The sequence below is a fragment of the Protopterus annectens genome, chromosome 10.part0 (assembly GCF_019279795.1).
Source record: "Protopterus annectens isolate FY-2018-M chromosome 10.part0, PAN1.0, whole genome shotgun sequence".
NCBI lineage: Eukaryota > Metazoa > Chordata > Ceratodontiformes > Protopteridae > Protopterus > Protopterus annectens.
The window spans coordinates 1,225,796,710-1,225,814,026 of record NC_056744.1 but is presented as its reverse complement, the minus strand read 5'-3'; the positions used below and the strand labels follow the sequence as shown (position 1 = coordinate 1,225,814,026).

At 40.2% G+C, this 17,317-nt stretch overlaps 1 protein-coding gene across 1 annotated transcript in view; it reads left to right on the top strand.

Annotated features, from left to right (window-relative positions):
• TUT4 (terminal uridylyl transferase 4) overlaps positions 1-17,317 on the top strand; it is a 3,240,181-nt gene that overhangs the window by 2,981,310 nt on the left and 241,554 nt on the right. The window contains exon 29 of the mRNA XM_044086854.1: positions 1,084-1,621. Within this exon, the coding sequence (XP_043942789.1) occupies positions 1,084-1,621 (538 nt within the window). The remainder of the gene's footprint in view (positions 1-1,083; positions 1,622-17,317) is intronic.

Sequence of the window (17,317 nt, the reverse complement as noted above, 5' to 3'; positions counted from 1 at the left end):
TGACAGTTGATCAAGATATCAGATCTGGAATGCAGAGAAGAAATTTGTGTATTCAAAGTAGCCTCTACCACCTTCCCAAAATATGAAACATCCAGAGATTGCCAAAGAGTTCACTGTAGTGAATCCTTTCCCCAGAGAAGATGTCTGAAAGATCAAGGAGAAGCTAAACAAATGTAAGTATGATGTCCAAAAATCAGGATATCGAAGAATAATCCATAAGCCAATCTATCACAGTGATTACATGAGAGTATATTCTGCCTGTTTGTATTATAAACATTTTTCAGTCTGTTTTTTTTTTCAATCTGACAAGTTGAGAGTTCATTTATACCATGTCTCAGTCATAGCTAATAGTTAATGGTCAATTTTTCAAAACTAAATATATAGTAGTACTGCTATTTCTATTTTTATGAATGTACTGTAGCATTATTTTATTTAAAAAAGGATAATGTAGCACTTAGTAATCTGATGCTTGAATAGTGTTTGCATCCATTAAAGAGGTGTATTGTATGTGGTCAATCACAAGTTGGGAGTTGCAATAAAGATTCTGGATATTGAATACCATGCTTCTCTACTGCCACCTAGGTGTACTTTTAAGACAAAAATGTATTTTCCTGTATTATTCAGATAATGTTTTTTGTTCTTTGGGCTAGACAGAGAGAGGATAATTGAGGTTCTGTGATCCAAGGAGGTACACCTTGGCACAGATTGTGAACACAAGCAGTTAGCACCACCCTATACATCTGGCTTCAGGTAGCTATCTGAAACAGGATGGAAAAGGTTATATGTACCAGGTGTATTACAGACTAATTTTAATGATGCTAGGACATTATACTTGGAGATAAGTACAACATACGAAGCTACATAGTCTAACTGTTTACACAGGAAAAGTAACTGTTTAAGGCTTGAAATGAAACACAAACTTTTCTAAGTTATTTGATCATGATATTTTTTTTGTTTCTTTGCTGTACACATTGTGGCACCTGCATTATTTTTTTTTTTTTAAATGACAGGATTTTGTAAAGGATTACTAAGTACTTAGATTAAACTGTATTTTACTTATGTATTGCTTTTTTTCTTTTTCAGTTAGAAACTCAGCATTCACCTTCAGCTTCTCCTCCAGGTGATTCACAGCAGCTCATCCTGAATTCCTCCTCAGCACCATCTTCCACTAATTCTCCAGCACAGCAAGTTACAGCTCAGCCCAAGCACATCCAGCAGCAGCAGATGCAGCCTTCACAGTCACTCATCCAGGTCCATGTCCCACTGATTAATTTTCCTCCTCTTCCTCACAGTCACTGTCCTACTTTGCACAACCTGAGATTATTCCAGCCACATTTGCACCATATTGCACTACCCACTAACTCTTGGCCAATGCACAGCACTGTTAACACTTCACAAGGCAGCCCATCACCTGCTGGTATTACTCTCTCTTTCAGGCCTAACAGCAGCAGCAACACAAGTCCCCCACAAGGGGGCAGTCCAAGTTTGAATGATCCTAGCATTATCTTTGCTCAGCCTGCTGTTAGGCCCATGGGGATCCCCAGCACTTCTCAGGAAGGAAGGTGGCACAATGATATAAGACCAAATTCACTGGTGGCAAATGGGACAATGGGAACTTCAGGTAATTTTTGTTTACATACATTTCAGTGTTACTTTTCTTTATGTTTTCTTTTAATTCTGTGTAAAAAATTTCACAAATATTTAGTTAACCAAGTGCCATTCACTGTTGTTTACTCAAGTGCTTTGATTTCTTTTTTAAGTAAGCATCTATTACTTGCAGGATGTATTTCAAACTAAGACTGGACAGTCATATTACAAGACAAGGTAAAACTTTGGCACAGTTATGTTCTTGGCTTTATGTTAAAACATATACATTATTTCTAGCCAAATCTTTCTTATTACTAATTTTACAAAAAGTGTTCATTTTTATCATTATCTCCACAATTTCCTGTGTATTTTACTAAATGTTCCAAGTTTTAGTTAAGTTTGAGTACCTTATGGATTCCATTATAGTTTTCTTGACTTCTTTTTTAAACTTTATTAGATTATCACAATTGCAACAGTAACATGAGTTTACATACATAAATAGAAAAGAAAGGAAACCATAGATGTTATGTAGTCCTATCTTGCGGTAATTCTTGCTGGATGGGTTTGGAGCCAATACTAAAGTTCGAGAGCTTTTACTGGCTCGAGGCTAGCCCCTATCCCATGGTGCCTCACGGCAAATCCCCAGATCTTGTTTGCCGCGAAAGTTCAAGGTTGTGTCTTACTGACTCGTTGGCTAAGTAAAACCATTTTTTGCCATATTTACTCTTTTTCCTACTTTTTCTATCATATATATTTAGATTAGTTTCTTGTCTCTTGTGTGACTGTTTTTGAAAGTTCTTCAACCCCTAACCCCCCCCCCCCCCATGACTGTACAGCCCGTTTAAGTTAGAGGGCCTTTCCTCCCTGTGTGTGTGTGACTGTTAACTTTTTTTTTTTTTTTTTTTTTTTTTAATATTCTTCTCTTCTTACTTATTATTGTAGTTAATACTTTAGTATTGTTATCTAATTTGTCTTCGATTTTAGAAATGTCAAAAGATAAAGATAAGGAGCATAAGGATCATCGCCCTTCAAGGTTCAAAAAGTGTGATAGGTGTGCACAGAAAATGTCTCTTACAGACAGCCACACCAGTTGCATGTATTGCCTTGGTGAAGCCCCTTTGCAGGAACCCTGCATCACGCGTTTAGCACTAGAGTTTTAAATGAGAGTAAGAGGAAACTCGTTGACAGGGGTTTCATGACCAGTTCCTTCCAGAAACAGCTGGAAATTGGTCAGGCAGCTACAAAATCCTCTAAAGAGAAAATCATCGTCCCCGGCTTTGGAGCCGACAAAAAAAAGACTAAAGTGTCAGAACAAAGAAGTTCCGGTTCCTACTCAGCTTCATCTATTTCGGTGCCAACGATTTCATCGGTTCTCAGATGATCTTCGGTACCGAAAATTTTGCCTGACATCGAGACTGTATCTCCCACATTGAGATCTCCTATTTTGGAGAGGAGGAGGTCTCCCTCTGTTTCCACCAGATCCTCCAGGACCCTATCAGATGAGGACATCAAGAGGGTGGTGAAGAGGTTGCTTTCGGATCCAGCTCTGGCAAGAAATTGGCCCCTCCAGACCCAAGGGTCTCGGAGCTGACCCCCTTACTGACAACTGTTCCTCCTCCAACTGCTTCGCTCTCAGAGCCTATTACTTCAGGTTCCTCTGTCTTGGACCCTTCGGCTCCGGGGATTCAACCTGTTTCCTCTGAGCCAATACTCTGTCCTTGATGGCTCAGTCTGGAGCTGAAGGTTCTGGGAGCCGACTTTCTCGTGTCGACTCCGAGGGGGACAGTCACCCTGGGTTCTCGTCAGAACTGATCCTCCCTCTCGGTGCCTCGGCTCGACTTAGCTCGGCTCCCACTTCTGTTTCGGAGCTGTTCCCTCTTGCTAGGAGTCAACCTTTCACCCCCTCGGAGCGGAGGTCTTCTTCAGAGTGGGGGTGGGGGGCTTTATCCTCTGCCAAAGCCATTCCATTGGAACCTGTGTCCCACCAGCAGCAGGCAGCAACCTCTTCCCCCCTGCCACTCTCACAGCGTAGGGAACCAGAAGCCCAAGTAGCCCCCATTGGAGGGTGCCCCCTCTTCCGAGACCTCCTCAGATTATCCCACTGGAGAGCTCCCGCGGAAGAGGCTGTGTAAGAGGAAACATGTCGACTCACCTGAGTCTGTCATGTCAGACACTGATTTAGAGGAATCAGAAGGGTCCCCTAGATCCCCCTGTGAGGATGTCTCTTTTTCTGACATCCTAGAAATCCTTAGACAGAGGGGTGATTGGAAGACCTCTAACCCTACTGAGGATGAATCAGTGAATCTTGAGGCCTTTGGTTCCCGACCTTCCTCCACTGGGTGATGCAGCCTTACGACCAGCTTTTGGGGGTCATATCGCAGAAAGCATGGGCCTCTACAGATTCAGTGGAAGCTGTCCCGAGGAGGCCATATAAGTTTATGACAACGCCCGAGGACAAGTCTTTCCTTAGTAAGGGAGTTCCAGTTGATGCTATGGTGGTAGCAGCGGCCACCAAGAAGGAATTATCTCAGATGTCTTCTAATATCCATCCTCCTAACAAGGAGTCCAGGACAATGGATAGGTATGGGAAGCGTACTTTTTCTTCAGTGCCATTTACACAAAGATCGCTGAATTACCTGACTCATTTTACTCATCTTCAGAGGGATCTCCTGAAAGAGTTAGGAGATACCTTCCAGGGTTCAGTAGCTCCTGGTTCGATGGATAAGGTTTCTACACAGCTCTCCACCCTTACTTCCATAGCTAACTCCTCCATGAGGCTGATCTCATATGCGGCAAATGGAGCAAGTAGGGCAGCTACAGCAGGAATATCCCTCAGGAGACATTCGTGGATGCGTCTTTGTAATTTTACGGAATTCTTCAAGTCTTCCTTCACTAATGTTCCCTTTGATGGTTCATTTGTTTTTGGACCCCAAGTGAAAGAGACTTTGACTAGGAGTGAGCAGGAAGGGAAAACCTTATCTGCCATCAGAGTCCGTTTCTGTCTCCCCTATAGACCCTATCCCAAGGGTAATACAGGAGGGAATATGTGGTTCCACAAATCCCAAAAGGGTTTCCCTCAGGCACAAGGTCAACCCTCCCCCAGAGGCAGAGGGGGAGGATATAATGGAAGACGTCACCCTCACGGCAGAGAAGGTCCGCAACATCAGGGAGACAGAGAAGCTTTCTCTGATCATCCCTTCCATCGACCCTGAAGGGTTGCCCGACTGTCCATCTCTGAAGACAGTCAGGGGTCGTATATATCTGTACCCAAGCGCCTGGCTATCACTCAAGATCGTTGGGTACACACAATAATATCCAGAGTTTACCTGATTCCCTTTATTTCCGAACCCCCAATAAATTGGTCTCTTCAAGACGTACCACCTATCCAACTAGACGTGCAACATCAGTGGTCATCTCGTTGCTGCAAAAAAGAGTCATCCAAGAAGTCCCTACAGAGCAAGTCAGATCCAGAACTTACTCTCGATTCTTTTAGTTCCAAAAAAGACAGGGAACTGGAGATCAATTCTAGATCTCAGCAGGCTCAACAAGCATGTAAGGAAATCAAAGTTCCGAATGGTCACTCTGCAGTCGATATTTCCCTTTATCGGGAAAGACAACTGGATGTGCTCAAGTCAACTTCCAGGATATGTACTACCACATCAAAATGGACAGGCACTCCAGGAGACATGCTTCCGGCTGGGAGTCAGTCATTTTCAGTTCAGAACACTTTGCCCTTTGTCCTCACTACAGCCCCCAAAGTGTTTACCAAATGCATGGCAGTGGTAATGGATCACCTGAGACATCAAGGATTTCAGGTGTTTCCATACCTAGACGACTGGCTCCTCACTGCTACCACCAAGCATCAACTCGTAAGGACCAGGGACGAGACTCTATCCTTGTGCACCAGTCTAGGCATCACTGTCAACTTACAAAAGTCCGTCTTATCTCCCTTGCAGCACATTGTTTATTTAGGCTCAGAAGTAGACACAACCACCATGTCAGTAAGGCTAACACAGGAAAGAGTGGAATCTGTATGCAGTCAAGTCACATCCTTGATAAACAAACAAACAGTTCAGGCCAGAGTAGTTCTTTAAGTCCTAGGGACTATGGCGGCTGACTTCTATTAGTTCCTCTTGCTCGCCTACACATGAGGATTCACCAGTGGCTGCTATTTGCACAATGGTCGATGCAAGACCTTCCATTGTTTCACCAGATATTATAACAAACGCATGCAGAAAGGATCTGACATGGTGGTTACACACAAAACAACTTATCCTAGGTCGTCCACTTGTTCCTCCCCAAGAGAAAGCAGTTTTGACCACGGATGCTTCCCAGATAGGTTGGCGGGGGGCATTATCTGGGAATGACAGTCCAAGGTACTTTGCAGATCCACGAGAAACATTTGCACATCAATGTTCTGGAGATGAGAGCAGTGCTGTATGTGTTGCAAGCAGTTCACAGCTCCCTACCCACTGGGATGATTGCGATTCAGTCAGACAACATGTCTGTTGTGTGGTACATAAACAAGCAAGGGGGACCCAAGTCTTACCCGCTTTGCCGAGAGGACTTAAGAGTTTGGAAATGGGCAATGGATACTCAACGCTTCCTGATAGCAATGCATATCCCGGGGAAATCCAAAGTAATAGCAGACAAACTCAGCTGAGCAATTCTGATGCCTCACGAGTGGTCCCTGAATCCAGTGGTTGCGAAAGAGAGCTTTCACAGATGGGGCCAGCCTTGCTTGCGATCTATTTGCCACCCACCTGAACACCAAATGCAGCAGCTGCTTTGCCCTCATTCCCCATCTGGGGATGTCACCCAGGGACCCCGGGACTTCTTTATGCCTTTCCTCCTTTTCCACTCATCCCCAAAGTAATACAGAAAGCAAGACACTTGAGGAGTCCCTTGATCCCCATTGCTGCTTACTGGCCTCGACAGGTTTGGTTTCCTTTCCTCTGGCCCTACCTCTTGGAAGAACTATGGATTCTGGACCCATCTCCAGATCTCCTGATTCATCAATTGGGACAGTTCCACCCCTCCATCCACACCCTCAAATTGACAGCATGGCTGCTCCAGTTCCACGAATAGCCAGGTGTATTCCTCTATCCCCTGCGGTCAACACATTCTAATGTCATCCCATAAACCTTCCACTCAGAAACTATATTCCAATAAATGGAAAAGGTTTTCCCTTTGGGCTACGAATCGGGGCTTAGATCCATATACCGCTCCTATAGAATCCATTTTATCCTTCCTAGCGGAAATTTTTCATGAAGGAGTGGCAGCCACTACAGTTACAGTTCAATTAGCTGCTATTTCCAATTTCCACTTTGGTTTCATGGGAAATCCAATCATGCAGCACTCCTTGTGTAAAACTTTCTTAAAAGGAGTTCTTCTCAGGCCCCCAATAAAACAACCATTAGAACCCTGGGACTTAAACTTAGTCCTCTCATCTTTGATGTTTGCACCCTTTGAGCCATCCTTGTCAGACCTAAAATTGTTATCATGGAAAACATTATTCTTAGTAGCCATAACATCTGCTAGGAGAGTTCCAGAACTACAAGCTCTAACTATTCGACCTCTTTACATTATATTTCACAAGGACAGAGTCTCTTTCAGGACAAACCCTTCCTTTCTTCCCAAAGTATGCTCAGAGCACAATCTAAATACTACCATTGAGCTACCTGTGTTTTTTCCAAACCACTCTAATAAATCAGAGTATAGACTACACCATCTAGATGTTCACAGAATACTCAGGTTTTATATACACAGGACTAAAGAATTCAGAAAATCCTATCAACTTTTTGTTTCCTTTTCTGACAAAAAGAAAGGCTTGCCTGTTTCTAAGATTACTCTTTCAAAATGGCTTTCAGATTGCATATCCTTTGCTTATCAACAAGCTGGTAGACAATTACCTGTCAAAGTTAAAGGTCACTCTGCTAGGGTTTTAGCTACTCATGTGCCTTTAGATCTAGGCTCCCAATTGATACTATTTGTGCAGCAGCTACCTGGGCAAGACCACATACGTTTGTCACTCATTACAAATTGGATTTTGCCTCCCGGGACAGGTCTTCCTTTGGGTTCACTGTGCTAAATTGTCTCTTCGCTTGAGCCACCCAGGTTATAGGTGATAGGGATGCTGTCCCATCCAGCAAAACTTATGGCAAGATAAGACTACATAACATAAAGAAGTTATGTACTTACCATAATGTTCCATGTTTGTAGTCCATCTAGCCTATATTCTTGCATCCCTCTCTCCAACCCCCTTCCTGTTTCTGGGGGATCTGGTGGACTATTCTGGTGCTGCCTGACATTGTTCTTTTTGTTGTCCACATAGAAAGGATTATATTTCTAAATCCTTTGCTGTATTTATACAGCTCTTATATTGCTCTTACCTGATAGGTATTTATTGCTTTCTTGCAAACTAGATCTGGGGATTTGCCATGAGGCACCATGGGATAGGGGCTAGCCTTGAGCCAGTAAAAGCTCTCGAGCTTTAGTATTGGCCGAGTCGGAGCCGAATATCGGCTCCGAACCCATCCAGCAAGAATATAGGCGAGATGGACTACAAACATGGAACATTATGGTAAGTACATACCTTCTTTATTTTTCTCATGTATAACCTGGCAGGAGGAATCATGAGTACCGTAGGAGCCATAATCCTTAGAATCCTGAAATGTTGTCTGGCAGAAGTTTCCGAATGATTAGAGAAAGTCGGGAAAGTTTTCACTTTTTCCTATGTTGGGAATGCCTTTGAAGAGACTTATCTAGAAGGCAGTCTAAAAGCACAGTCCTGAGTGACAAGAGTCAACTAGGATTTTTGAATGTTTATCTGGAAGCCCAGATTGGGAAGGAGTGAAAAAAACCATGTTGAGGACTCAACATCTGACAGAAGATTGCAAAGGTCAGTAAGTTGCCTAAATAAGGAAAAATGTAAATGCCTTGCAGTCTGTGATGAACTATCCCTGGAGCTAGACATAGGCTAGGGTAATGCAGAAAATTGATGATTTTATCCAGACACAGAAGTTGAGAAATTGTCTGAAGACTGTGGCTATGGGAATGTGATGATAATCATCTTTGTGTCTAATATTACCATAACACTTGTAAGAGGGATGACTGGTAACATACTCCGAAGGGTCAACAGTTTGAATGTTGGTACTTTCACAAACTGGTTGAGAAAGGAAAGATCTAGAACTGGTCTCCTGGAAAGCTGTTCTTTGAAACCAGAAACATTTTGGAGTAGAAGTCTTCCTCCCTTTGGTCTAAAGCACTGGTAGTTTGATTATTAGGGAAAGCATGTGTTGAAGAAGCTGAGGAAAAAAAATGTTTAGTTTGGAGAATAGGCTGGAATTCCCCTTAAAGGAGATTATATATATATATATATATATATATATATATATATATATATATATATATATATATCCAATGTCAACTGTAACACTCTTGAACCAGTGGTAGTATACCTAAGAGTCTAAATCTATTACCAAAGAGAATGACTGAGAGACAGTCTAAGGGACAGACTTGAAAGATGTAAAGACAGGAGGGAAGGGAAAATGCTGGTATACTCATTATGAAAGCATCCCTAATTGTTTTTTTTTCCCTCTTGCTATCTCTTTTTTGTTTGCTGTTTGCCAGATGATGTCAGGGATTGATTATTTTGTCTTAAAAAACAGAGAGTTTGTAAGATTTATAATGTGGAGTTTGAAAAATCTTAACTTCCTGAATTAATTTCCCTTTGTCATCAAACGTTTTGAGAACCTGAGTAGCAGCAGGGTCAAACAAAACAACTTTGTATAAAGCAGAGTTTAAAATATCAGACTTTGTCTTATAAAAAAAGTTTGAGTGCATACCTAGGTTTATCTTCTCAAAACAGTAGTAGGATTAGTGGCCCTAAACAGAGTATCTGTGCAATCATAAACAATCTTCAAAGCATGTTTAGACACACGAGATAAGATAGAAATTGTAGAATTCAGAACAAGACCCACTTTCTGAAGGAGGTGCGGCCGACTGACAGAATAAACTGGAAGAAGGAAATTGTCCTATGAAATCTGCCTAATACCTTACCGTGTTTACAGAGGAAGGGCTGGTATTAATAAGTGTTCTGCATTTTTGGGGACTAAAGGCTGAGGGTCAAAGTTATTGTAGACAGCATTTAACACATCTTCCAAGGCTGACATAAAATTAGGAACGGACGTGCCATGAGGTAAATCCACTTTAAGCACATCATAGTATCTCCTCAGTTTAGAGGGAGCATCCGCTTATTTTCAGAAAAATACATCTTTCATCCTCCATCTACTTTACTGAGATTGGAGAAGACAATTTATTTTTCCTCTGGATCAGAGTTTTAAGCATGAGAATCAGACAGAGAAAAAGCCTTGTTTCAGACCGTCAGAATCTTCTGGAATGTATTGATCTAGTTAGACTTCTGATATGGATTTCTCTTCTCCATGATAGACAGTCTACAGTAAACTCCTGGCTCAGATAAGAAAATCATTCTTATGAAGAGACAAAGTGCCTTTGGATGAGCAATATTTAATCTTTTGTTTCTTTTTTTCCAGGGACATCCCTGGAAAGAGACTAACTGTGTGATAGGACTTTAACTTTGGCAAGTGATCTGTTTTCCTGGCCCCCTCATATAAGAACCTCCTAGAGAAACTCCCAGACCCAAAGAAGATAGTTTGTCCATGCCCATATTGGATACTGGAACAGCTGCAGAGGACATGGCTAACACTTGGTCCATGGTAGCAAAAGGGACTACATCAGAGGAACCACTGAGTGGAATGAGAACAGCAAACGTCCACTGCAGAGTCACCCATCAAGCAGCTGAGTCACAGTCTGAGCCTGTGGTGTAGGCAGGGACTCCAACTCCACTTTTATTTTTTTTGGTACAGTGGGAATTAGAACTGTTGTAAGAATCCATACTGTAGTAAGGAAGATGCCTGATTTTCAATTAAAGCTACTGGGATGAGTCAGTCTTAAGGTAAGCTATCAGACAAAGTGTTCACAAGCAATGCACACACTTACACTTCCCCTAACAGTCCCTCAAAATTTATAAGTAGAAGTGTAAGCTGTGCAGAAAAACTACCAGAACTCGAAGTCACTTTCACAGAAAGTACACTGAGGGAAAACAAGAAATTAAAGTAAGGTGTTGCAAAGTGTTCTACAAGCACCAAACATGAAGTACACTTCTAAACCTAAAATACTCTTCACGATTCTTAACTATAACACCTTCAAGCAACTTGTCATGAAGTGTAAACAAGTACCAAAGTACGCAAATACCATTTTAAGTACTTAAAAACATTCCAGTCTTTAAATTCTTACATTTCAGTTAAAATGTCTCATAAGCAGTACATTTTTTTCTCAGAAAAACAGCCGGTGTTCAGTGGCAAGTCACATTCTTAAATAAGTGTTTCTGACCAGAAACTTCTGAATTTAATGAAATTGACAGTATTCTTCACATAATTAAAATGACATTTAAAACATTTAAAGATCATGTACAGAGGTTTTCCTGCCATTTCTTTTTGTTATATGTAAGCTTTCATCATGTAAAGTGGGTTTCTGATGTTAAAATAAAGTTTTTATTTTAGTTACTTCAGTGGCACTCTAGTAAGTTTAATACAGTTGTTTATATTGTTTGTATGCTGACCATCTGTCCCAATTCCTTTCAGAATCTGTCATCTGACCCTGCCTTCTGATGATGTAATAGTGACTAGGCATGTTTTATGTGCTTTGCAGCCATGGCCGGCCTTAGGCATAGGCCAACTAGGCGGCCGCCTAGGGCGCCGGTGTAGCAGGGGCACTTTTCCAATATTAATTTGGTGTAGGCAGACCAGAATGGGGGCACCTGGTAATGTGTTCAGGGGCGCCACGGAGCTGTTTTGCTTAGGGCACCAGTTGACCTAGGGCCGCTCCTGTTTGCAGCTATTTCCCTACAAAGTGACACAGAATGCAGCACTGTCTCAAATCTCTCAACCTGCAGATATTAAAAATAGAAACAAAGGCCCTTGAAAAGTAGGCACCTCGAGTTAAAAATCTAGGCATTTAATTAGCATAGGATTTTTAAATACCAAATAGCACCCAGTTCTTCCTGCTTCCAGTAGTAATGTGAGCTATAACTCAGAAACATGTTTAAAAAAGCAGAGAATGACAAAAACGATGGAAAAATATAATTACATTATCAAAGAAGCAGTGACAAATGTGTAGACTTTAATGAACTGCATTGCAAAATTCTACAACACAAAATCATTTATTTTTGCTTCAGAAAAATTAGAATGATGTGTGTCCTCTTTCTTTGAATTATTGTTGCCACTACTATTTCAGTCATGCAGTAGTTTTCTACTTGCAAGACAGTTTAAAAAATCACATGTAGTGAGGGGGGTTCAGCAAATTATGTGAAGGAGTAAATCAAGCCTGAAATTAGAGACATACCTTCAAAAATATTGGCAGCAGAAGTTGGAGAGTTCTTCCAAAATATGGACAGTTCAGAGGTCTGCATTCAATCATTCAGACAACAAGTCAATAAATAAATGATCAGTACATTTTACATTACTACATCTCTCAAATTTTACACCTCTCAAACTCCATTAAAAACTTTTCTTATAACCTAAGGCACTGTTCACAAATGGGTCTCACTATCAACTCCTAGAGCTAACCTCCACAGTACTAAACATGCCTCTTTTCCACTGCTGCCTCACTTTGTCATTCTGTCCTAGCACACTTCGAAGGAAGTACCCACTACTACAAATTCAGTGTGGAGCATAAAATGTACCTGTTAAAACAAGTCCAGTGGACTAGCTTCTCTAATAGCCATGTTGCCAAACCTCTGTGACATCCCTAATGGCTGTATCTGACCAAGCATAACTCCTCCTGTCTGTTTTCTCACTGTGTTGTGAATTCTGTTGTACATAACGCAAATAATAGTAATTTTTGATTGACATAGTTAGATGTAAGCTGCAGTACTTTTTTCTCTTATATTAACTTAAGATATCTTGTATTGTCTTATTTATTTAACATTTGTTTGCCGGAAAAGTCAGACTGGACACAGGTCCTTTTTCAGCGGAGCCCAGGGCGAAAAGCTCTATGAGCAACCATTAAAATTTATGCACGAATTACAATAATCAATAAAGTATAAAGTAAACAAAATGTAGTATACATAAGAAAATGCAAATTTGTTACATCATGACAACAAAACCTAGGCTATGAACTTAGGTAGTACTATTTGTAAAGTTTGACTTATGTCAAGATATAAGGTTAAGACAGGCCAGTAGGAATGAAAGATTCAACACAGGCAAAGAAGTTGGATATGGTTGGGGTATACTGTGATATATCAGAGCATTCATGTGGGGTTAGTACAGGAACATAACGACTTATTTTTTAGATAAGCTTTAAGTGATGGCATAAAGTGGTTAGGGGATAAGACTGAGAGAATGGATTTAGGAAGGAAGTTCCATATATGAGATATATAGCTGGAAAATAAAGATTCTCCTGCAGTGTTGTTGGCCTTGGAGATGGTGAGTAAGTTCTTATTGTTAGAGTGAAGTGTTCTGCTGAAACTGTAAGGAAGGGTGAGATTTTGTAGTGCAGGGATTCTGGTTGGTTGTGTTATGATTTTGTGAGTTGGAGAGAGTTGGTTGTAAAGAAGAATGTTGGGAAGTTCAAGCCAGTCTAGTATCCTTAAAGCTGTACAGTGATGTGTTCTATATGGGCAGTCAAATGCAAACTTAGCAATTTTATTATAACATGATCCTAACTTAGGTCAGTTTTCCTAAGATTAGTTAAAATTGGAGAGGGATATAGTAGAGTGGAGAGAAGATAGGTTTGTGTTAATGGGATTTTTGCCATTTTGGTCAGGAACCTTTTGTGCCTATATAGACTTCCAAGTTTTTTATGGACTTGTTTTATTGTTAGGGAGACATGCAAGTCAAATTTTAGGTTATTGTTTGTTTCCACTCAAAGAAGCTTTGCATGGGTTGTCAGGGAGATGACAGTATTATCTTTGGCTATTAAGATAAATGGTGGGCATGAGACAGATGTCTTGTTAGGTTGGAAGAATAATAATTTAGTTTTGTTTGGATTCAGGATTAGATAGACCTTGGCTAACCATGTTTCAACAGAAGTGAAAGATTCCTGTGTTTGAGAATGAAGAGCTGATAGAGAAGTGGCAGAACAGATAAGTGTTGAATCATCTGCATACTGTATTATAGAACCATGTGGAGTAGCTGTGTGTAGAATATTAATAAAGAGGGAGAAAAGGAGGGGGCTCAAGATAGATCCTTGGAGGACACTAATGGATAAAGGAAGGCATGCCTTGCCATAGAACAAATTGTTCACAGCCAAATAAATAGTTATTAAACCAAGCTGTGGCAGATGGTGAGAAGGATAGTTCATTTAGTACATCTGTTAGTTTGGAATGGGAGACTGTATCTGAAGCTTTTGATAGATCTAGAAAGATGGCAGATACAAAGTTGTTGTTATTCCTGTGATGGTTTATGGTGTCAGTGAAGGATAAGAGAACAAAACACATGCTGAGTGTTTGAGACACGGTTATTTGTTAGTAAGAATTTCATGACCTGGAGATGAATACACCTTTCGAGTAGCTGAGAAAGAGGTGAAAGAATATCAGTTGGATGATAGTTTGTTAGTTCTATGAAAGGTCCTCCTTTATGAAGTGGTATTACATGGGAGATTTTCCACAGTTGAGAAACCTTGTTTTTGAGAATGGATCTATGTAAAAGGATTGATACAGGAAAGGCTATAGATTCAGCTGCAATTCTGAGGTATTCACTGGGTAAGTTATCTATGGCAAGTGTAGTAGGTTTTAGTCTCTGAAGTAGTTTTTTATAGTGGCTGTAGGAATTGAGGAGAAATAGAATGAGGCATTGCTAGTTGTAGACTTGGCTGGTTTGGTATCAGGAGTAGGGGTTTGCTGCTTGGAAAGGGCAATTATAGATTCAGTAAAATGTTTGTTAAAATTGCAGCTATGCTATCAGAATTGTTGTGGATATTTGGGGTTGCTGTAGTAGATTTTCCTGGGTAGAGGATTGAGTTTATAGCAGGCCAGAGTTTTTGAAGCTTTTTGGTATGTGTTTTGAATGTTATGATAGAAATTTATTTTATCCTGTTTTATTTGTTTTTTTGCCTTATTTCTAAGTTCCTGATACTGTTGTTTAGAAACTACTGTGTTAGTCTTACGCCATAGTTCCCAGGCTTTATCTCTAGTTTTCAGAAGGGCCCTAGTGTCTCATCTTAGCCAGGGGTCATTGATTTTACTCTTAGACTCTGTACTTACCCAAACAATATTATACATTTTTGTATCAATTTCAAAAATATTTTGACCCAGTTTCAGTCAGTGCACTAACTGGAAGTTAATGCAAATAACATGTAGAAGATTAAGAAGATTTTGATTATGTCTCCAGTCGTAGCCAACTTATTATGTATTCAAACATAGATGCCAAGAAATTCACCTACACAGCAAAGGTGTAGAGGTGAATCTTGGCATCTATGTCAAGAACACAGATTCTTTAGACTTTCAAGATGGCTGCACACTGAGTAACAGCTTAATTTCAGCTCTTCCAGTATGAAAACAGAAACTCAGGAAAGGGAACCAGTGAACTTGTCTTTTTGGGTAAATTTCAGTAACTGACTAGTAAGTGCACTGTCTGGATGCCAGTTAAAAAAGAAATTCAGAGAACCTAAAAGAAAATCACTCACAAAATGTGAGGAGAAAACACTGACTGGAAAGAATGCTGTAGCTGTTCAGCAAAATGCAGTGCGAGTTACAGCTTTGGTGCAAGACGTGACTTCCAGTAACCTAGAAGAAAAAAATAAGTCAAATGTACTCAGAGCTGATTAAAATAAGTGAAACACTGAAGGAGAATGTCAGTTCAAATAACAAAAAGCTGGAACAATGGAAGAAGTTTTAAACAGATATTCGGATGAGGTGTTAAGACTGCAAAACTCAGAGGTTGGAATGAAGAATAGACTGGCTGAATATGGGACTGCTCAATAAGAGATGCTTTAAAAAATAATAGAATTACAGGACAAAGTACATAGGGAGATTCTGAGATTTTCTACTGCACCAGAGAAGTTGGAAGGAACAGACTGTATCGATTTTATGAAAGCACAAATAAGCAACTGGACTGGTATTCCACAGAAGGAATTGTTCGTTTAAAGGGCACATTATGTGTATCCTCCAAACCTGGACATGAGAAAGCAATGTAGACCTTTAGTAGTAAAGATGCAATCCTACCAGCAGAAAGAGTTGATTCTGGCAGAACTGTGGCAGAAGGACAAAGATGGTAGAGTGTTTGTGGAAAATGATTATTCACTGTACACCAGGCAAAAGAGGAGTAAATGTATTCATAGATTCATAGGTAGGTACTAGGCTATTGGGCTTAGGGCCTATATACGCCTAGCCAAAAAAGGTACCCTGGCTTTTGCCACCCAAGAAAATGATTTTCCTGTGCCTCTGTCAAGCAGAGCTACAGAAGTGATCCCCGGGGTGAATTTCATATTTCCACTAATCAGGGAATGTTAAGAGGCATGCTTGAGATTCAAGCTGCTGTATCCCGCTGTTTTCAGAATGTTCTTTCCTGGAGGGTCAAAATCATTTTTTGATGCAAAACATGCTAAGGAGGAAATACAAAAGTCTGTCCAACAAAAAGTGGGCTATGAAACAGAAACAGATTCTGTTTCTTGTACTTCTGGTAATAAAGCCCATTGAGAGACTGTGCCAGTGAAACCTTTTCCAATGTTTCAACGGAAGATGCTTGAGAGACAGAAATAAGCACAAGAGTTGACTAGAAGATCCGGGAGTATGTTGGAAATGAAGCAGAGACTGGATTTGGGATATGGAGATCAACAGGAATTAAACCAGCAGCTCAGAAATTGACAAATAAATATGGGATTGCAAAACATTAATTGTATTTGTGAAACATGACAGAACAAGAAAACTTGGAAATAATGGAGTCTTCTGACTTTGTTAAACTTGTAGGGGACTCCAAAGCCTATGCCCTACATAATGTCATTAATGTCTGTAAGAATATTCAGGTAAGGGGAAGAGAAAGGAAAATGTTAACTGTAAGTAAAATAAAATTTTGTTCTTAACAAGTAGTACTTTTATAATGCACAACATAATCTGCATTCTTTAAAGTAAACCTTTCTCAGTTATTTGTAAAAAGGGATGCTAAAGTAAACATGTGCCTCATTTTTCCCCTCTTTCTTCCTGTTCATTTTTAAGAAATGTAAGCACTACAGTATAAAAAAGGAAGAAAAGTATGGTCAAAAGAGCATGGTACACGCAAAAATTATGTGCTTTTTCTTACTGTTACATAGGGAAATGACTGGATAAGGCATTGGCTTGATCTAGTAACAAGTTTTAAGGGGAAGCAAATAAATTAAAAACGTTTTCCTCTAGCAAATGAGTGCTTGTAGAGGCAACTGTGCATCTGTTTCTCATGTCTCTATGGAGACAGTCTGATAATGGCCAATAAAAACAGAATCATTCTTTCTTTCAATGGCTAGGAGATGATTCAACTGTTTTTCCAATCTGTGAGAGGAATAAAGAGAAGAGAAAAATGGACTGCACTTAATAGAAGCATAGACTGCACCATGCACCTTAGCATGGATAACCTTCCTTGTAGGACAATCTAAGTTTGTGAGTGTGGCTGTCAGTCTGGGATAATTGTGCCGATTTGGAAGTTTAAACTTCAATATTTGAAAATGTACATAGTTT